This window comes from Lacerta agilis, chromosome 8 (assembly GCF_009819535.1).
Source record: "Lacerta agilis isolate rLacAgi1 chromosome 8, rLacAgi1.pri, whole genome shotgun sequence".
Taxonomy (NCBI): Eukaryota; Metazoa; Chordata; class Lepidosauria; order Squamata; family Lacertidae; genus Lacerta; species Lacerta agilis.
Genome location: NC_046319.1, coordinates 18109748 through 18132640, shown reverse-complemented (window position 1 = coordinate 18132640; position 22893 = coordinate 18109748). Strand labels below are relative to the sequence as shown.

The following is a 22893-nucleotide window of genomic DNA, read 5'->3' as shown; positions in this document are numbered from 1 at the left end:
TGAAGTTGTGTGCCCATGAGACATGATACAAACTTCAGCATTTTGCATTTGGGTTAGTACTATGATTGGAAGTGGTAGCAGAGACTTCTGAAGAATGAGCATGTGCCCAGGCCGTGGGTTCCCAATGCCTTTCCTGTTTGTTTTGATGGGGATAGCTTTGTGGCAGCTGCTGTAGCCTAGCCTCAAGGTTTGGAACATTTACACTCTCATGAAGAGGGAAAGGGGGCAATGGCTGTGGTGTGGCACAGTGGGCTTCTCTGAATCTGTGAGAATGCTTCAATGAATCTGGCAGTGGTTTTTAGGGTTTGTACCTTTCACGATGACCTGTTGGTCAACGCACCAATTTCACTCCACAGAGGATTATAGGGAATGTCCTAGAATGTGCCTCTAAGTTTGCTAGCAAGACCAGCTGTGCCTCTGTCAGTCATCATGAACTAAGTGTGTGTCCTAAAACATGGGTTGTTGCTGTGGTGGTTTAAGGCCCCTCTGTCATTGGGTCTACAACTCCCATCATCCCTGGCCATAGGCCATGCAGGCTGGAGTCAATTGCAGCTGAAGTGCAACAACAGCTGGAGGGCCTCATGTTCCCCATCCCTGGCATAGAGGAAGATCAGTATTGGAGGGCAAGCTGCTTTCACAGAAACTGGTTTGTCATTATCATATTGTAGAGTGACCCCTGTGTTCCCAGAATTAGAGTTTGCAACACCTCTTCCTGCTGAAAGAAGGGGTGGCTGGCCGGGGTGGGGAGAGGGACAAGCAGTGAGCAGCAGCTTGTCCCAAGAGTGAAACTGAATCGCCAGGTGTAGGTTTGAACCACTGTAGACAGCTGTGCATCAAAACTACGTAATTTTGTTGCCTCTTGAAGGAAATAACTGCAAACTTAACAAAAAAAGCATTATAGATCTTGGAAATTTATACGACTGAGAACAAAACGAAACAAATAAAAAAGTTATGCACCTTTACGTTAAGACAGTGATAATGCCCGTTAATTAATATATATGTATGGCAAAGATTTTAATTCCATGCATATGGTTTTTTTTAATAACTGCAGAAAAAACATACAAAGCAAAAAAATTATTTTTAAATCCGCATATTAAAAAAATAACTGCATAAACACAATCAATATTCCATTTGCATTGCACTTTAAGATGGGAGAGCAGATTCCACTCATTGGATACGAGCATGGGCAAGACCTCAAACGCAGACAACTTCGTATCATGCAAATTAGTCTGTATATATCTGTTGCTTTCTTGCTCCCCATATTTCAATTCTAAGTCACCTGATTTTTCTAATATAGCTTCCTTTTAAAAAATTTTCCTGTACCAACCCCTATCCCCACCCCCACTAAAATGTACTTTACTTCCTCCTTTTTCAATGTTCATGCTTACAATGGCTATTAGAATGGATAACAGCTTTATTTTTAATACAACTTTTGTTCCCCCCCTAGTGTACTGTAAAGTCAATACTTTAATTTTAGGACAGACAGCCGCATTTTGGTTACAGGAAAAGGATTGAATTGCAGAGTTCCCTTCAGTGTTTCAGAACACAATTTGGAGGAGAATCTGTGAATTTGGGATGGCTTTTTCCCCCATTTAAGGATTTTAGTAAACTGTCGCCCTTAGTAAATTGTTTGCTCACCGTTCATGTGAAGTGATTGTAAAAAACAACAACAACAACAACAACTTTGAATCAATACCTCTGTATTGGCAGGGAAGAATGAATCAAAATATTGCTCATTCCTGCACTGGGGCGGTTTAGCCAGGACCAGCCGCCATAGCCCTGTCGCTGATAGGATGGCATCCCTGAAGTCCATGTTGGAACGCTTGTGTGACACCAATCTCAAGCAACACAGTGGACAGTTGGTTAAATTATAAGGGGTGCAATAAAGGTGGAGGAAATAATAACGAAAACTGTAGTTCTTTAGAAAAATAATGCTTTTCCAGAGGAAAACAAAATCCAGTGGGTACTAAGTGTTGGCCCCAATCAGGTAGAAGAAGCAAAACTCCCACTGGGGATAGGATTTTTGCCCTGAGTGTGTTTACTTGCTGCATATTTTAATATCCAGTGGGAAGGAAAGGAATTGCGGCACAAATCCCAATATTAAAGTATTTGTCACATTAAAAACAAAAGACCAAAAAACCCCTAAAGAATAAGAAATGTAGGCTTATTCACAGCAGCAAAAGTCCTCTTTTTTTGTCTCTTTAATACAATGTTGAGCACTCTCTGTGGGCCACACTGAAATCCTTACACGTGATCCTGGGCAAGTCAATAAAATACTGAAATTTCTGAGGTGATGATAACATGGGGACGAGTTCTCTGGGAAAACGGAAGGGTTTCCAAGCAGACATGCCACTCTGTTTTTTCCCACTTATCTTTCACAAGCAACTTCATGTTTCAGCCGACTTTTGTCTTGTGTTTTCTCTGTGTTTCTTGTTCTCTTTATATATTCATCTATCCGTTTCTCATAATTGAAGTGCTCTGGCGTTGAAGTGAGTCTTTAAAACACATCAGTTAATAACAGACATATATTTATATATAAAAAAAAGTTATGGCGTGATTTACAAACACTGAATTTTAATAAGGCTGGGTTCATTTAGGATATAGTTCCATTCCTACACCCCACTGAAACATACAAACAACCCCCTTCCCCTCCACTGACTTTCCTCTTCTTGGTTCAAGCATGGGGAAAACAAAGGTTTTAAACTAGGAAAAAAACCTAAATTTGAAATTCACATAGAAATCCCCTGGATTGAAACGGTCATGGCTTATTATTGGGCTTTTTCTGATGAGCTTCTCTAAGAAAGAACCCAACATCTGTAACAATTTGTCATAACAAATCAGGCATTGAAAGTATTTCCCCCCTCCCTGTTTATATATATATATATATATTTAAAAAATCTTGTTAATGGTTATAATACCATGTCTTCATGACTCAATTGTTTTGTGTTCTTAAATAGCTTATAACAAAAGGGTTTTGTTTTTTTCTTGATTCCAAAGTGTTCCCAGAAAGCAGCCCTCGTTGCTTGTCTTTGATTTCACATGGATGCTGCTCGCCAGACGGTACAATTTTTAAAAATTATTATTTTTTTGCTGCAGACTCAAAAAGTAGTTTAGGTTATAAACACTCTTCATGTTATAGGCACAGGAAGATGTTGTGCTATATGGATTGAAAAAAGAGGCGGAATTCAGTGCTTCTGTTATAAAGAGTAACATTTGCCCTCCAATGACTAACAAAGTCCATGTTTACCAGCACACGCCGGGGCGCGGACCCTTGCCCTGGCGCCTCTCCCACACACTCTCTCTCCCTCACTGTGCATATTATTTTATTTTATTGTCAGTCTGGCCTACAAATTAGACCCCATGTCATTACGTTCTTCAGCGCTGGCCTAGTTGTCCATATCTTTCATTGTGTGTTCACTGCCGGGCAGATCACTCTGTTTAGGCCACAGTTGCTCCTGAAGTTCCTTGACAACCTTTTCCAAGTGTTCCCGTGCTTCCCTCTCACGCAACAGATCAGCACGCAGCTGTTCTCTGTCCGCCTCTGCATGCTGGAGCTTCACCTGCAGGTCTTCAATCTAGAATGAACGAATGGATAGTAAGCTAGAGACACCTGGCTCAATTCAAGGCATTAGAACTGACATATAGAACCTGCGGTGGCTCGGTACCAAGGTCCCTAAAACCGACTATCTTGGACCCTACAAGCGTCAACTTTCCAAAAGCCGCATGCCAGTAGGTGGGCGGGGTCAGAGGCAAGCATGGTGTAAAAGTAGGGCTGCTGAAGGGAAGGGGGTTCCAAGAGACCAGATTGGGAGGTCTGGAAGGTATGCAATCAGTCGAAGCCTGGGGATCCCCACTCTTGAGTTACAGCCGATACAGCAACACAGTCCAAGTGCTGCAACCTATCCGTTCTTAGATCAAATTCTAAACTATGTACATAATCTATACAGGAAATAAAAGGTCACTGAATGCTTGTCCCACCATCTTTCCAGGTTTATATACAGCCTAGCACAGGGATAGCCAACACAGTGTCCTCCAGATGCTGCTAAGCCAGCTGCACTGTGGCAAGAGACCTGAACCTTTCTCTCTGCTTACCATCTATGCATCTTCCCCCACCCCTCAAAACAACACTTCTGCAGTCTTGGGCCTCTTCCAAATCATTCAGCTCTGGCCACCTCCCCTCTAATACTTCAAAGGATGAGCAAAAACGTGGCAATGTGATTACTTCAGAAATGAATATGCCAGACTTAAATCCTGACAAATGAAGGGGGGGGGGACTTGCGGGGAAATGGCAAGGATGTGCCTGTGCACTAATTCCTTTTGACTGCTTTGAAAAATCACAGGTCTTCATTCCTTCCTCCCACCTACCTCCAACCTAATCTAGACTTGAACATCCCTGATGCTATTTCTTAAGACTGAGACGATGAGCAGAATTAGAAGCCAGGGAGACAGAAGGCGAGCACGTCTAACACAGACGTCCCACGTCAACATGGCGAATGGGAGGTAAGACTGAAAAGGCTTCTGGCATGATTAGATTTTTATTAACAGAAAAAACCCAAAAAATCACCTACACAAACTTCAATCCTCTCCCTTGAGAGAGAAAAAAATCCAGATGTCAGAAGCAGAGGCAACCCTCAGAAGCGGAGCAAGTTGAAACAAATGGGTGAACCTTCAAAGCCTAATTAGATGAATGTGTAAAAAAAAAAAAAGGCTTCAAACTTTGTGGAGCCCCACCCACCCCTGCAACACTTCAGCTAAAGTGGAAGTTGACACCCAGCACATGAAGCTCTGAATCAGATTATGTTTAGTCTGGGCATCGCTTATCAGCGAGACGTCCCGTGATGCGAGGAGAAGGAAATTTGCATCATTTCCTGCTTCTCTGCTCTTGTAAATTTGGCAAGCCTCACAAAAGGGACTGTGGGACCGCTCCCCTTCCTGTTAATGAGAGGAGGAGGAAAAGTAACATTTAACAGGGCTTTTGTTCAGAAGTTGGATTCTTTTTTTTTTCTTTAAAGGAGCTCTTTAACAATTTTTTTGGTGTACCAGAATGACAACACTTTAAACTCTCTTCACAGAAAAGCCCACATGTTGCTATTACATATAAATTGATTTTGTAAAGCATGTCCTGGTATTTGTACTTCCCAACCCTACCAGGAGATGCCAGGAATTGAGCCTGGGACCTTCTGCACACAAAACAGGTGATCTCCAACCATTGCGCCATGGCCGTTCCCTACTAAGCCTGGGCAATGTATTGATACACTGCCCAGGACCGGTATGAGAGCTAGAGTGCGATGGCTGCTTCATCCAGTGGTATATTGCAAGTCAAACCACGGTCACTCCTGAGTCCCTCTGCTACCAGTGCCCTGTGTGAGAAACAAGCTGCAGCCGGGTGCTGGAGTCAGAGGGACTCAGGAGCAGCAGTTTCACTCGCAATATGCTGCTGGGTGAAACCACCATTGAGTTCTGGTCCTCATCCTGCTAAGGAAGGAACAAGCTACATGGCCTGCCCCTCAGCAGAGAAGTCTAACGGAGACTCCACCTCGCCTGCTGCAGGGCGCAAGCCAAAGACAGGGTGGGGGCACTGTTAGGCTTCTCTGTTGATTAGCAGGCGGCCTTGCACCTACACCCCTTGCAGCCCCCTCACCCACACATGCAAAGGACAGGCTTCTCAGCTGATCAAGCTCCCCACCCCTTTGGCTTGTGCATGGCAGGTGGGTTATCTTTTCCTCCCAAAAGGAAGTGCTGAGGTTGCTTGATCCTGCCACCAGGCCCAGTGCTCAGCAAGGCACGCAGGGGGTGGCTTGCACACTGCACCGGGCAGAGAGGTGCCCAGGTTGCCTGATGCTGCCACTAAACGCAGAGGGAGTCCCTCCACTCCCAGCGTTGGGTGGCATCAGCGAGCAGCCCCGGCTCAGCCAGGTTTCAACATTGCAATCTATTGCCAGTTAGTGATGTTTGCCTGGTGATACATCTCAGTGTTGAAAAGCCGACATTGCATAGCCCTATTCCCTACAGCAGAGCTTTCCACACTGTGTGTTGCGTGAATGCTCCCCAAGCTCCTCCAGGGGCTGGAAAGGGGTTAGTTTAACCTCTGGTTTGCTAGTAAAACTGAAGTGCTATGTTGTGAAATGATGCATGTCTAAAAAGTGTGTCACCAACATGAAAAGTTTGGAAAGCTCTGCCCTACAGTGAGAAAGCAAAGACTGCTTTCAAAGCCTTTCTGAATATTTAGCCACAAGAAAAGCTCTTGCAAAGTTTTGGCCAAGAGCGTAGAGCTCTGTGAGGAGACTCTCAAAGGACCTGTCCTCACCTGGGCGGAGTATTTGGCTCTCAGCCTGCCTGCTTCACACCCCTTGTCGCACACCCGGACTTGTCTGGCTTGCTCCAGTTCCCGCTTTAGCCGTATCCGTGATTCGTTGGCCTCCTTCATTTTCTTTTCGTTCTCCGCTCGGAGGCGCTCAATCTCCTTCCTTAAGTTGCGCTTGGCTTCTGTTGCCTCTCTTAGCTTCTCCTTCTTCGCCACACGTAGGAACTCAAGCTCCTGGAACAAAATGGAGGCATGGCTTACTTGACAAACACAGCCTTAAAAGTGGTTAGAGGTGGGGTGGGGAGTAAGAAATATATAACTGGGCTAGAGCTTTAACATTTCAGAGGTTGTTGCAGGGCACGTTAGAAAGGAACATTGGACTTTAAGCATGGTGTGCCTGCTATTGGCAGGAACCACATAAAGCAGATAGATGTGTTCACCAGTTCCTAGCCAATGGAAAATGAAGATATCTTATTCAGTAGCATGGAATTCCATAAGTGTTCATATGCAGTAAGGAAGAACCAATACATCACAGAATTCTGGAAGAATCTTGACTCTCTTAAGACTATTCTAGAACATATTACAGGCAAGCACTTATGGACACTTATGGATAAGATTTGAGTTAGGTAGTCAGTATTGGATCTGTATATGATTTCTATGTTTCCTTTTTTGTTTTTTAAGCTAATGGTCTTGTCTATTGATTATTTTAAGCGCTGAGCCTCCTATGGGAGGGATGTTGTGTCCTGGTTGGTGGGGGGAGACATTTCTCTACAACAGGGCTTCTTGAACTATCTGATGTGACAGACTGGCAATTATTTTTTTCTCCAGGGTGCCAAGGACCGGTACCATATTTGATCCCTGAAGCGTCCCACCCAACCTGGGCTGTGGTGGAGTTACCATGAACCAGCAGCTAATGGCTCACAGACCAGCACTGGTCCATGGAACACCACTGCTCAGCAAGACCTTGCCATTGAGACAGAAGAAGAGCCCTGCTGCATCATGCCAAAGGCCCATCTAGTCCAGCATCCTTTTACTCACAGTGACCAAACCAGAAGTGGTACCTAAGCACAACAGCATTCTCCCCTCCCACAGAACCCAGCAAATGGTATTCAGAGGGAGAACAGAGCCAGTGGAAAAGCAAAGGTCAGAGTTAGGTGATTAGTCCAAATGGAGACATTTTTCATATTTATGTGGTCCAGCATGAGATATTTTAGGCACATGGATAACTAGGTGCTTGGGGTCCTCTCAACTTCTTTAAAATAAATACGTAATGCGTAAACCATAAAGTTTTCTCTCTTTTATTGGAAGAGCGGAGGGGACAGCTTCCATTCATTCTTTGCTTATACAGTGGTACCTCGGGTTAAGAACTTAATTTGTTCTGGAGGTCCGTTCTTAACCTGAAGCACCACTTTAGCTAATGGGATCTCCCGCTGCGCCGCCAGAACACAATTTCTGTTCTTATCCTGAAGCAAAGTTCTTAACCTGAAGCGTTATTTCTGGGTTAGCGGAGTCTGTAACCTGAAGCACCACTGTATTATGACTGATTAGAGTTAAAAGGGAGACCAGTGTTGCATATCTCTTCCCCTCCCCTCTCCTTCCTATTTCCAGATGCAATCCTTCCTTTGTTAAGTAACATACTGCACTGGGGTCATGGGAAATCTCTCTCGTCTGACAACCTTATTTCCTAAGCCAGAACTTGTTATCCTAGCCTGTGCTGTTTCCCAGCCATTCTGCATGAAAAGTCTTTGCCCCCTCCACAACAGAATTAATGGAATTTGAGGACAAATACTAGGCTCTTAAGTTCACCGTACTCTTCTGCCTAGTTTAGACACTGTTAAAAGTTTTGCTTGGCTGAGCAGCTGCCACCTGCTCTGCATTCTCTGACTCCTCTCAAGCAACAGGCTCAAGGTCCTTCAGAGAGAACCAGAAAGCCCAGGAGCAGCAAGTGGACTACCACCCCACGGATGGGTCCCATGAAACATAAGGCCCAGAGCACAATCTGTGGCTCTGTTCAGCTGTAATATTAAGCCATAAACCACACATGTGAAACCTCATAGTTTGCATGCACTTGCAAGCTGTCTGGGTGTTTCTAGTTTGCTGTTTTTAAAAAAAATAAACCAACCCATTCTTGCTTCAGAAATATTGTTTTTACTCATTTGGAAATGTATTTTTAACTGCAACATTAATAAGGAATACTAGTAAGAAAAACATAACCATGATGGCTATGTTCTATCTCCACTGGTGGGAATCACAGGTGAGGAGTGCTCTTACGTTCAGGTCCTTCCTGTGGGCTTCCTGTAATAGGTGTGAGAACAGAGAGCTGGACCAGATGGGACTTGAGCTTAAATCCATCAGGGCTGCTCTTACATACTTACTTTCAGGACCAGAAGAATGTTTCAGATAGGGAGAGAGGGTTTGTATTGACTGTTAGTCATACCCAGAACATATCACTTGAAATTAATGCGCATGACTAATTTGAATGAAGCCACATCCACACTATACTTGAAAAGCACTATTATATCACTTTAACAGTCATGGCTTAAAGCATCATGAGAACAACAGTTTGTTAAGTGTGCTGAGAGTTGGTAGGAGACCCTCCTCCCCTCACAGAGCTCAACATCTCAGAGGGGTTTAACAATCAATCCCTCTTCCCAGGGAACTCTGAGAACTGTAGCTCTTGAGGGGAGTAGGGTGTCTCATAACAACCCACGCCCTCTTAATGGACTACAGTTGCCAGCATCCTTTGGGGGAAGCCATGACTGTTTAAAGTGTTACAATAGTAATTGCCTGTGTAGTGGGGATGGAGGTGGGTGGGTACAACCTAGCTGGATGCAAGCCACTCATTTTGCTTTATGATGCTTCCATAAGGTCTTACCTGGTGTAGGCTGCGTTTGGCCTGCAAGGCAGCATTCAGTTTTTCTTCCTGCTTCACTCTCATCTTTACAACTTCGTGGAGGAATTTCTCTTTGGCTTCTTTCGTGTCCAGGCCACTGTCCAGGGCCTGCCTGAGGTGCTCCAGCTCAGCCTCCAAACCGCTGGTGCCACTCTGGGGCTCGGCGTGGCTGGCGACTTCAAAGACGTTGCTAGTAGTGGGCGGGGCTTGCATGCTGGGCGAGCTCATGTCCTTGGCTGAGCTCGAAGAAGCGAAGGATGGGGAGGAGAGTGACGACAGAGAGGAGGTGACTGGGGAGGGAAAAAGAAACACAAAGGCGGCAGTCCCCCCGCCGACAAAAACAACATTAGAAAGCTAAAAATCACCTGTGTGTCTGGCTTGCAGAAAGGACATACGTAGGAAGCGGCCTTGTACCCAATCAGTCCATTGGTCTATCTAGTAAGGTAATAGCTACACTGACTAGCAATGGCTACCCGGGTTTTAAGTCAGGGGTCTCTGTGTGCAAAGCAAGCGCTCTAACCGCTGAGCTGCTTTCCTTTCCTTAAAGCAAAATGGGGACAAGATAGAATCATAGAATTGGAAGGTACCCCATATGGGTCATCTAGGATAACCCCCAGCCATGCAGGAATCACATCGGTTCCCCATCCTTCCATCCCTCCCCATGGCAATGTTCCCAAGGAAAGCAACCATGGAAGAATTAGAAGAAAGTAAGAAATGAAGTAACATGGGGTAACTCACACTTACATTCTTCTCGAGTCTCTACTTCGATTTCTGCTTCAGACTCCTTTTCTTCTTCTGTAGCAGGGACAGCGGCAGGAGCGGTGGCTACAGCAGCGGTTGGCGTAGGTTCGGGAATGGTTGGGTTTTCGGCGACATGTTTCCTTTTCCTTGGTTGGGAGGGGCTGTTCAACGGCTCACTGCTCCGTGTCGCTGCTGGGGCACATGGGGGGTTGCTTACGATCTTTGGCTGAGGCGGGGGTGGTGCAAGGGCCACGTTGGGGGCCACGGCATTCTCAAAACTTTTGTATGAATACACACTGCAGAGGGGTTGTAGGGGAGTTGGAAGGGAGAAAAAGAAGTAACACCTTCAGTGATGGAACACACACTACTACATTTGCAGGCTCAGGAAACGTCTGCATGCATGGATTTACATACAACTCATCATCAGTGCAGGGACAGGAAAAATGCAGCTCTTCGGATGTTTTGTGGCTACAACTCCCATCAGCCTCACCCAGCACAGCCATGGGCCAGGGATGGTGGGAACTAAAGTACAGCAGCATCTGGAGGGCCACAGGTTGCCTATCATTGGTTTGTGCCATTAATATCCCATACCTGTAACACAATCATATTCTAGGAGGCTAGCTGAAAGAAAAAATGTTGTGTCCAACTAGGTCCTGCTCAGAATAGGTCCACTGAAATTAATTGTTCCACGTTAGTCATGACCATTAACTTCAGACAGTCTACTCTTGAGTAGGACAAATGCTACATACAACTCATAGTTGCAATATGTAAACATTTACTGGGACAAATCAGCAGCCTTTTCTGTGCTACAAAATGCAAATTAACAAGGGGCCTGAACCAGCGTGTGATATAAATTGCTTGTGAGTAAATGACGCTGATCCTATGAATGTTTACTCTGGCATTCAGTTCTACTTTCTTTAGCAGGATTTTCGCGCGCGTGTGTGTGTAGAGGGATAGATAGATAGGATTTATATACCATTTAATCATCCAAAGCTCTGAGCTGTTTTCATAAAATATAAGATACACATTAAAGGTACCAATAAACATCAGCTGCTGAAGAACAAGTTAGCATTAAAAAATGTCCAATATCAATGGGTAGGGAGCTGCAAAGTGCCGCCACATCACCAAATCAATTACTTGGGTTGTATCCAATGCTACTCCTACTCTTGAGTAAACCCGCTGAAGTTAATGGACAGGACTAACTTGGGTCCATTAATTTCAAAGGGTGTAGAGTCTTGAGGAGAACTTAGTTGGACACAACCCCTTGCAAATGTGGAATGGACATTACGTGTCACTTGTAAAAGGAAGCTCCGCAATGGGATTACAGCCTTAACTGTAAGATGAGCTGGGACTCAGGTTATTGTGCCACTCTTTCCACCTCCTCACCTGTCTCTGATCAAAGCAGGGATGTGGTTTGAGAGGTCTTTTTCATTTGCTGAAACGGCGGGGGACCAGGGCCGGAAGGCAGAGAGGCGCTGTCGTGGATGCATGCAACCAATACTCTGCTGGAGCCAAAAAGGAAACAAAGAGGAAACAGTGAGATACACATATGTGATTGAGTCAGGCCAAGAGCTGTAAATCTGGTACTGGGGGGGGGGGGGGGGAGAGAGAGAGGATTGAAGATCCATAGGGAATAGGAGGCATTATAAGTCCACGTGAAAAAGAAAAGGCCTAACCAACAAAGTTGTACACGGGGTAAACCCTCTGAAATTAATGGGCCTATGTTTGTTGTTTCCATTAACTTCAATGGGTCTCCTCAGAGTAGGACTAGCACTGGATGCAACTCAAGGAGTCTAGTAGTGTCTTAAATTTCATTCTGTTGCTGGTTTTAACTTTCCACTCTTAAATTGCCCATAAAACCGGCGAAAACAATTCAAGTTATCAGTGTTTAGATGTACCAATGGTCTTACTTGACAGCTTCCTATATTCCTTGTTTATTAGATCATTCTAATTTTTTTAAACGTGATGTATGTATATATTCTGCAGCCACCTTTTTGTGGCAAAATATTCTTAATGCAACCTTATCCTAGTTGGAAGAGAAATATCTACAAAATAACTCCTCTACGGTTGTTCGTTTTAAATACCAGTAGATCTAATACTAAAATAGAGAGTCCAAAAGAGAAGTTGACCAATAAAAAGTGCAAAAGATGAATTTGTGTTTAAACTCATTGGGTTTACCCAACAAAGTCCTACAGCCTGAAATTAATGGTTAATCATGTCTTCTGAGTAGGGCTAACAGGATGCAGCCCATTGTACAGGTGTTTTTGTTTGGAAACAGCACCTAATTAATGGATGGTGTCCTTGATGAAATCTTTTGGGGGCCCTTGCTCTTTACAGTTGTGTTGGAACTGCTCAATATATGGTTTCTTCATCACCACCCCAAGAAGAGTAAAACGAGATTTTTAAACCAAATTTCTGGACTATGGATGTAGGAAACGAAGGAAGCTGCCTTTAGTGGCTAGGCTGACTGACAGTGGCTCTTCATGGTCTCATGTGCAGAAAGGGCTTCCTAACCACCTGCTAACCTTTTCTTTTAGCTGGAGATTGAATTCGAGGCTTTCTACACACAAAGTCCCTTTCATGGATCACTGCCTTGTTGTGGCGAAGGGGCTTGAATAACTCCATGCAGGGCCACCCAAGACGGACAGGTCATAGCTGAGAGTTTAGACTAAATGTGATCCACCTGGAGAAGGAACTGGCAATCCACTCCAGTATTTTGCCAAGAAAACTACATGGACATAAAAACAGAGAAGCTTTGAGTAGAAAGTGAGTGTTTCCAAGGCATGCTCTGGTTCATGGGCTCATGGAGAGTCGAACACAACTAAGACGACTAAACAACAACACCACACAAAACAGGCTCTACCTATGACCAGTCCCCTAAAACTCACCTTGCTGGATGAATTGGACAAGGACCGTAACCAACTAGACTGTTTCTCTTTGTCACCAATTATTGGAGACTGCAAGGAGTCATCTATTTTGGGTTTCTTGGGAGCAGGAGGATCAGATGGTACCTGAAAAGAAGAAAGAAAAGATTTACTGGCTTGAATTTGTATTCCTGTCATTTTCCATTGCATTTTTAGACTTTAAACGTAGTTCAAACCACCACTAGTTGAACAGGAATACACCCACATGGGGACCATTATCTGAAGAGCAAGGAAGCGTCTGTTCTAATCTATCCTACGAGCTTACAACATTATCTCACAGGATGCATTGTTACAGGTACTGTGACTAGGACCATTCTTTCCTTGTGGACTCCAGGTCACGGGTGAACTATAGGTAGCACACAAAAATTGTACATTGCTGTGTGAGTCCATTAGAAAACACCCTAAAGACAAGTTACAGTTATACCATTATCAGAACCAACAAAAATGTCACAGAACAACTGAGGGCATGTGTTCAAGCTCACAGAGGCGTATCTACATACATTAAACCATGGTTTAGTGTTATATAATGGAACACATACAGTCTTTCAACAGATTTTTTTTTTACCATCCTGGGTGTTTTCAACTTCTATAAATGATTCATGTCCACCCAGATTTGGGGAAACACTTTAAAATTAATTTCTAGCTATGTTTCTTGGGGAAGGGGTTCAATACCACTGGACAGAAAATTGACTGGTTTTCCGAAAGCTCTGTGACTGACCTATGTAGTCCTCCAAACTTTAGAACTGCTTTTATAAAAAGCTAGAGGTGAGAAACAAAATTTCTAGTACTGTATATGTTAAAAGACAAACCATTTTTAAAAATATATTCTTAAAAAAAACAAGCCTATAAAATCAAAGCATTCAACACTACCTGTCTTTTCTCCACTCGCCCCCAAATCAGATTTGCCTGCTACCTTGTTTTCTAATTGTATGCAGAAAGGTGAGTTTTTAAAGCTGTGGTTTTGAATTGGAAAGATTATTTTAGATGAGAACAGGGCAGACTTTGTTATTCTGTTTGCAGTGGTTGTTATGCTGATGACTTCACTGCGCCGCAGCTGCAGGCAGATTCTAGTGGCCTGTTGCCAAGATCTGCTTTGCCTTTTCCACAAGTTGCTCTGCAAGGCCTATAAATCACCCGCAAGCATAAGCAAGCCCTTTTGGCCGCCTGGAACCCTTTTCTCTCCAGGGACACCAGAAGATAAATTCCGAGGGCCCCAATGTGGCTTTCCAAACAGATTGGTACCTACTGGTTGAACTGGGGCTCTGAAAAAAGCCAGAAAGCCAGCCAGTACAAACAAGATCACTGGGTAGGAGAGGGTGGGTTGAATGACCTCATAGTAATTGCTCTCTCCCCCTACCCTTCAAGGCAGGGAGGGAAGTGTCAATTCCATTTCAAGACCATGCAGTTTCTTCTCATGAAGGGATATGACTGAACATGGAGACGAAGAGACCTATGCTGATAATGATGTGCCAGGATGCTATTCTTTTTTCTAAGTGTACTTTCCAGCTCCCAATACGAGCACACAAAGTGGTAACCCTGTGCGCAGTTAACCCTAACCCTCCCCGCTACCGCCATGCCAACTGCCAAATGTGGTGGGATTTGTAAAGTCCATCCTTTTCAAAACTTTATTTCTTTTTTTTAAAAAAACAAACAAACCTGGTTTGTGTTTGGGCTACCTCAAGAGTGGCAAGGGAACTTTCTGAATCTGTGGAGAATTCAGCATGATTGGAGCAATAATAGTAATAATATTGGTGAAGGGGGAGAAAACTTCCTTCTGCTTTTGCAGTTTCTGCCTGTGCAAGAAACAGTGACAGCATCTGAATGATATTTGGCAAGCACTGACAGATCCCAGCCCTGTCCACTGGGGCTGCAAAGTTAGGCTGGGAGGGGACCTGGAATGAGAGGCGGACACAGCAGGTGCTTCAACTCAGTACAGAGATGTGTTTCTTTCTTGCCCATTCCCCCCCCTCACTTTCCCCCTCCACCCTCTGCTCATCTGTAGAAAGAGTATTTTGTGCACTCGACAATCAATTGGGATGGTTGGGGGGGGGGCAGGAGCTCTGGCACAACAAGCTGAGTGAAGTTTTAAAACCACGCAGCTGTAAGAAATAGCTAGTACAAAGTGAGGCAACCTAAACAGATTTGCTGAAAGGGGAATGGAGTGGGGGAGAATGATAAATATGTTATCTTACAAAACACAAACTCAGTTCCTTGCTTTTCCACCATCCCTCTGATCAAGGGAGAAAAAAAGGAAATAAACCTGTCTGTCAATACTACATTATAAGAGCATCTGTCTGGGTGGAGGTGTCCCCCTCCCCCAATTTGCAGCACTCTTCTCTCATGGGAACTTAGGAAGCTGCCATTATCACATGGAGTCAAGCCATTGTTCCATCTAGCTCAACACAGTCTACTCCAATTGATAGCAGCTCTCAAGAGCTTCAAGCAGGGGACATTCCCAGCCTCCACCTTGAAATGCCAGAGATTGAACCTGGGACCTTCTGTGTGAAAGGCAGGTGCTCTGCTGCTAAGGTACACAGCTTTTCCTCCCAGCTTATGACACACAGTGTTAGAAAATTCCCAGGAGTCATGAATGTTTTGCAACTGGAGAGGGTTCAATTGCAACTACATGGAGATCTCTGGATGCCAGGCTGGCGACTGACATCTCCATCTGACTGGCCTCCCTAGCTTTCTTCAGCAGGTAAGCATAAGAGCTTATTTACTGAATTTATATCCTACCTTTTTCTCCAAGGAGTACATGGTTCAACCCCCCCCCCCCCAAATCTCAGTTAATCCCTACAATAGCCCAAGGTTACCCAGTGAGCTTCAGGACTGAGTGGGGATTTGAACCTCATCTCCCAGGTTCTAGTCAGACACTCTAACCCAGGGGTCGGCAACCTCCGGCCCACAAAGACCATTTTACCGGCCCACAAGCCGCCTGCTCAGCAAGTCCCCCTGCGCACTGCGCTAAATCAGTGCAGTGTGGCATGGGGACTCGCCGAGTGGTGCCGGAAATGGCATCTGCGCATGTGCAGATACCAAAAACTGCGTCTGTGCATGTCCAGACGCCGAAAATCGCTTCTGTGCAGGTGCAATTTCCGGCGTCTGGGCATGCACAGAAACGATTTCCGGCGCCACACACATGTGCAGACGCGATTACCGGCATCGCGCTGCAGCAGTCCGGCCCACAGACGATCTCCATGGGAATGATCCGGCCCATGGCCGGTAAACCTTGCCGAACCCTGCTCTAACCACTACACCACACTGCCTTTCAAGAATATTTCTGCTATGGGGCAGGTATATAAATTAAGCAGGTAAATAAATATTGGAAAAGCAAAATGTCACTTAGAGAAGGATCTGAAATATTTTCTTGAAGTTTGAATTTGTTGTATACTAGATTTGATTTGATATTTTAATGTGAGATTTTTTTCTTTAAAATATAAAGCAATATAGAAATAAAATTAATGTTAAGAATAATAAATTCATTGTTTAAAAAAAGTGCTTAGACATTCCACTGTGGAGACCGTAACCTAGGTTTGTATTGCAAAAGCCACACCATGAGTCTAGTCTTGTGAGGCTGAAAGCTGTCCAGTGGTCACATGGACTGCATCAACAAACCTCCACTCTGACAGTTTTGGTTTGCAAAACAAAACTTTCTTGAGTGATGCATCTGCACTGTCTGCACACTCCTGTGAATGGTGGTCTAGAATGACAGTGAATGAGTCAACCTGCTCAATTATTTCTGTGCTGTCCTGGACAGCAACCAAGCATACCTATTCATATCAGGATTGGGGAGTAAAGGAGAAGACTGGAAGATAATAACAGCAACTTCTGTTCGGTTTTTCTTTCATGGCTGTGGAAGAATCTGACATCAAGAGATTGCAACCTTGACCTTGGTCATCAAAATAGTTTTGACTAATGCTTTACTCACTGAATCATGACGACTAGCAAATCTGTGATGGCACAAAGCTTTTGTGGACTAGAGCCCCTTTCACCAGATGCATTCCCCTGTCAATCACATTATCAAAGCCAATGGACAAGTGCATTCTCCATATTTCCAAATGACAATGGCAGAGTTCAGCATGGCCGCAAAGTTTCTGCAATGAAAGCCCTTTACGGTATTTCCTAAAGCACTGCAATGACCTGGGAAGAGTTTACTGCAGGGCCAGCTACACAGTCTTGTCCTGTGTTAAATGTGCTTGTCTGGATTCCAAAGAAACATGCTGCACCGTATGCTCAAGGGGGTTTGTTTTGGACTTGCGTTTCAAGAATAGAAGCCCCATTTTGCCACATGCCAGACTTCTTCTGAAACCAAGAACACTATCAAAAGCAATCTGTAGAAATTGGGTGTTCAGGCAGCTCAGTGTGTTTGTGTGTGTGTGAGTGTGAAAAATCAACAACTCACTGAGCATGCCTAAGCCTTTGAGTGCACAGGAAGTAGCTTTTTGGATCCCAGCCAATGCGTTTTGAGAAAGAAACAAGCTGGAAGCCAGATATTTCAGCTATGATTCCAAAAGGTGCTTCTTGAAATTTTGGTCCCATCCATCTGAAGGTCATTCCCCATTAATCAGACTAATTTTGGCACTGGCCAAATAGGATCATGTTTGATGTGTCTGGCCAAATTTGCTAGCTCGGCACAGCACAGCACAGCACTGCAGTAGCAAAGCTGAGCGAGGTTGGTGGGAATAGTTTTCTCACTCTCTGCTTCTCAGAACAGCCCCTCCTCCTTCAGGCCAAGCAATAATAATAAAAGCAGCAGGCTAAGTGATAACAGAGCTGGCATGAGCACCTGCTAGTTTCTTTTCAGATGAATGCACCAGCAAAAATTTCAGCACCCAGCAGAAGTGACTTGTCAACCTTAAGGCGTTCGGCAGTGTTATAGCTATCTCCTGAAATTCCCAAATGCCCAAGCATCAAATTATGACACGTTCACATATCAAGAGGCTTCCATTTAACAAATCAGCCTAAACAATCTGTACAGAAATACAAATGCAGCCAAACTCTGGGTCTATTGCGAGCCAATTCTACCCTATCCCTGAACTAATTTTCACATCATCTTGTGGAATGGTATTTTCCTGCAGAAATTCTTACTCCTGGTTTTCCACTCCTTTCATCTATAACCATGCTGAACTTTGGGAACCTATTTTATATACCACTGTGGGTTGTTTTCCTTGGGATTGAGGACAAATACTGCATGATTCCTAGCAAAATGAATATACTAACAACACTGTGAAAGGGATGCTAGTTTGTGTGAAGTTTTTGCCTGTGTGGCAGCTTCTTTGTGTGAAAGCATTCTGGCTGGCACTTGAACAAAGCAGCTCATCTCTAAACTAATTTAGAACAATTTCAGCTTGTTTTTGAGCTGGATGTCTATAGACACTCCAGAACTAGGAGCATTTCCTGTACTAGTTGAATCACACACACGGAAAAGAAGCTCAATGAAAACACTACTGAGGCCAAGAAGATGGTTTCTGTTTGTGGTTTCCTTGAAGCCCCAAACCGCACAAGAAAACTGGGGAAAGTTTCCAGCTAATGCGGCCTGTTCTCATGGGAATTATCCCATTATTTTGTGAAGCTGAAAATTTCTGTTGGGCATTTAATGAAACTTCCTGCACTTCCCAACAAGCTGCAACAAACTTTGTGGCTGCCCAAGATGCTTTAACGTAAACAGGTGTGCTGGATGATCCTCTAAAGCTGCAATTCAGCTTTTTTGACCCAGAACTATTCCCATACCCAATATTGGGGGGGGGGGCTTAATTCAGGTGAATATATTGTGATTCTATCATTTCTCAATGACCATAAGGAATGCCCTTAGGCATCAAACTGAAGTCTCTTATACTGTACACACCCTTGCCTTGTTGTCCTGCTTCCTTAATCCAACGATTTCCCAATCATTCAAAGGGTTGTGGGTATATGAATGCAATGGCTCTACTGTTGCTAATGTCACAACAACATTCCTGCCTGCCTATAAAGAACAACCTTTCTGTGTTTTAACTTACCGAAGTTCCTCTGAGACATTAGAGGGGTTCTTATCCAGGTGAGAAAGTTATAGCTGTTCAAAGACCTTCTGACTTTCCCTCCCTCTCAGCTTCCAGGTAATACCTCTCCTTCCCATATTGGTGAAACAGCCCAAAAGGTGATGAATAAATATGCACAGACCTATGAGATGCTAGATAGGTAAGGCTCCATTTCTAACTGGCACCATTCCAAGGGTGGTATATCCTCTTGTGGCTCCAGAGTGGTTTCCAATCCATGGAAGCATAAAGTAATTACTCTGCAAGCATTCGCACTAATCACAGTTTCTGTAGTTGATGTCTGGCTGAGAATATAGACTCCCCAGTGTGAAAGTGACTCTTGCAAGCTGGCAGAAAAGTGTGCGGACGGAGGGAGGGAGGCTACACTTGTGGCTCTGAAAACATCTGACGAACTGGGAGCAGGTGCAAGGGACCCATGTGCATGAGGTCTCCTTGGCTCAATTTTTCCATAGCAACCAGGCTGTTAAAGAAAAGAGCAGAGCGCACACACCCCATATATTTCCCACCCAATCTTTACACAGAAATTGGACTTGAGTCTGGGTGCTGGGCAATGAAGGTGAATGGAGCTGCCCCACCAATCTTACGTGTGCCCCTCCCCGCCACCCAGCTGCCAGCTGTCTGTCTTTTAACTTACAACCAGTCTATGGGGATGGCACTGGCTGTCACCTTCCTCTTTCTTAGTCTCAATGTTGCCTTTTCAGAGGGAAGGGTGGGGGGCACAACTATTGGCATCTCTGCCTTTCCCACCCTAGCAACATTGATAGGCAGCAGCCACCATCAGTGCCAGGGGTTCACAGCCTAGCTCTGCAACATCACAGTCATCTCAACCACAGTTTCCTAAGGAATCAAAATGCCCCAAATTCACAGAGTTATTGTGAAGATACTGCCTTCTCCATCAATACAAGGGAGAAACTTAAACACTGTTGTTATAGATCAAATATGAGAGGTGCTTCCCCACCACTACTCCACCCCCTATTCTACCAACTCTTGCAAATATTTGGTCCTTATAATTCCTGGAGATGTCACGAAAATAAATGAAAATGTCACTTGCTAACAAATGCATTGTTTGGGGGGGGATGTTTGAGCTTGATATGCAACACCACAGAATACAAAAGAAGCAATGATGGTGCCCACAAGAAATAAAGATGGCCACCAAGGTAATTAGGCAGATTCACGGTGGATAAGGCGATCAGTGGCTACTACCCAATACCCACAATGACTGTGTTGCATCTCTACTGCTGGAGACAGTATGCCTCTGAATACCAGTTGCCCAGAATTGCAAATGGGGAAGAGTTCTGTTGTGCTGAGGTCCTGCTTGCAGGCTTCCCATAAGTGTCAGATTGGTTACTGCAAGAACAGGATGTGGGAGAAGGTGAGCCTTTGGCCTGATCCAGCAACCAGGAACTGCTTACGTTCCACTTCCTTATGTTAAAATGCCCCTAAATAGAAATCTAAATAATTCCCAAATATTTTCAAAACACACTCAGGAGACCTGAATCATCATTTTTGGATTACTTGAAGATGAGAGCACTGCCGAACGTGCACAAGAACGTGCACAAACAACTTACAAAAGTAATTAGATTCATGCAATTATAATGCCGTAGGTGGTAATTCCCTTCCCCCTCCTTTTATCTTTTCATAGTTTGTGCAGAGAGACAAGATCCGTTCTAACCATGAGTAAGGGTGGAGCTTCCTGTCTTGGCAACTACTTGATAGCTGTTTGTTAAACAAAATGAAGCAGATTTCTCAGAGAGAGAGAGTAAACCACAAGACCCAATGCCGGTCTGATACTGGTTTCCAGAAACCTCAAAGCTAGATTTCTTGAGAGAGTCAAAGGAACCCCGGAGACGCTAACTGATTTTCTTCCTGAGTAAACAGGTATTGTGCAAGACAAGGCCTGAGACACAGCTTGATTGTGCAGTGCAGTAAAGGTAATTGAGGGACACATAGAGACTTGCTGTATGAGAGAGAGTGGGGGGGGGGGGAGGAATCCACATACCAGTGATGGGTGGAGCCAGATGCAAAAGAGGACAAAACAACAAATGAAAGTTTTACCTCTTACACATTAGGGCAGTTTCTACACACACCTCTATCCTCCATTCAGACAAACAAGAGGCATTACCGTCCCAGGACACCTCAGATAGACAGAAACACCCAGGAGCATATAAAGTGGGATGTGGCCTGGAGAGAGTCCTGAGGCCCAGAAAGAGCCTTTGGCCCCAGGGCTTGAGGTTCCCCACTCCTGATTCAGGGGCATAGGAATTATACTTTGGGAAGAGAGAGATATTATTTCTGCAGCCCCTGTAAATGTATTGAATTAATGCATCTCAGTCAGTCAGAACACCCAGCTGCAAAGATTCAAATTTTCTTGTGTACCAATGGACATTTATTTATTTATCATGGCACGCATGATTCTTTCCCCCATTTTTTTTCTCAAGGCTCCTGTGGGTAGGTTAGGTGGAGAGTGTGCCTGACTGGCAAACACTCATTCAGCAGGAGCTTCATGGCAGAGTGAGTATTTGAAACTGAATCTCCCAGGCCCTTGTTCAAGCACATGCACCATTTGCACCTCGCTGGCTATTAAAATGAAGAAAGGGCACCCCCAGAACAATGCGCTAATAAGTGGGACTACAGAACTTTGTCAGTCCCAGGTCATGTTTCCCTCTCCACAAGCTACCAAATTGCTGACGGACATTTTTCTGAACTGTACAAAATAAGGAACAATTCCCTTCATGTTTCTTCTCCTTCCAGGGAGTGATCGCTTTTGTTATTTAACCCCTGGCGCCTCCAGTATTTTTTTTTTAATTAACAATCAGGTAGTAGGTGATGTGAAAGAGCAGCTGCCCTTAACCTCCATTGTATCCCAACTCCCATCAACCCCCGTCAGCAAGTAAGGGGTGGTTGCCCTAAAGAACTACTACCAGTCAGAGTAGACCATAATACTCTGGTTTAGACTGACATATATTCTGACCTGTTATAAGGCAACTTCCAATGTTCTTATCTGGAAGTGCATACAAGACCAGTACTGGCGGTGGTTGGAGACCATTCTTAATGCTACTTCTTTCACTTGTGGACCTTTGCTGGTAGATATGGAGTCCAGGAGTTGGTTCTACTAATAACTTTTTTTATGGAGCAACAAACACTGACCCTGCTGATGACTACCTGAACCAAAACTCATTGTGTTAACAATACCTGGAAAGGGAAGACTGATGACTAGAGAAAGGCACGCAAAGCCACACACTTCTAGAAGCAGCAGCTTCACACTGCTTTGTGGAATTGCTGGCCCTGTTGCCTGGCAGAGTAGATGACAAGGCAGAGGATACACTTCCGACTCGCACGCTGATTCACATAGTGACCTAAGAAGAGTTACTGAAACTCAGGTGGCGCGATAAAATGGCAACGACCAGGGTGCTGTCAAATGCAAGCACAGCTCATAAAATGAGAAACTAAAAGGCAAAGAGGCGTCAAAGTGTGCTGGTGTTAGAGGGCTCTATGGGAAATAAAAGCAGCAGAAGTCTTTCTTCTAAATTCAATGCATTATGTCGAGGGTGGGGAGGCTGCAACCCTCCAGATATAAAGACATGGATAGACAGATATTTGCATTAGCCACTAGCCTCTGCAATTTGGGTGTAAGGTACAAACAAGTATAAACACAACTTACCAGACTCAAAACACCAGTCATTACAAAGTATAAACAGAAGAATGCAATAAAGCACATAATAGAATATTAGCAAACTCATTTATAATTTATACTATTTAAAACTCATCATGGCCTTTGTTTTAATTGCAGTTTCTAGAAGTTCTAATGTCTTTGTTGTCCTTGATCTTCATCTGTATAGTCGAAAATCTAATAATAATCAGCTGAACTTCCTGGAAATATATTATATTCTAGGAGCTGTTGGAATCCAACTTTGATCAGCCCCAGCAAGCATGGGCAATGGTCAGGGATGATGGGATTTGTAGTCCAGTCACAGATTTCCCATTCTTCCATTATGTCAA

At 44.3% G+C, this 22893-nt stretch overlaps 1 protein-coding gene across 4 annotated transcripts in view; it reads right to left on the bottom strand.

The window, feature by feature from the left end:
* Positions 1–2985: 2985 nt before the first annotated feature.
* The window catches only part of SKI (SKI proto-oncogene), a 151006-nt gene continuing 131098 nt past the window's right edge, over positions 2986–22893 (bottom strand). Inside the window, exons 2-7 of one of the 4 annotated variants that reach the window (XM_033156384.1) lie at positions 12827–12949; positions 11325–11440; positions 9936–10234; positions 9180–9487; positions 6308–6538; positions 2986–3575 (exon numbers count right to left, since the gene is read on the bottom strand). In XM_033156384.1, the coding sequence (XP_033012275.1) occupies positions 3387–3575; positions 6308–6538; positions 9180–9487; positions 9936–10234; positions 11325–11440; positions 12827–12949 (1266 nt within the window). In that variant the 3' untranslated portion in view covers positions 2986–3386. Of the gene's footprint in view, positions 3576–6307; positions 6539–9179; positions 9488–9935; positions 10235–11324; positions 11444–12826; positions 12950–22893 lie in introns of all 4 variants that reach the window. The other 3 variants (XM_033156386.1, XM_033156383.1, XM_033156385.1) reach the window with 3 other exon arrangements.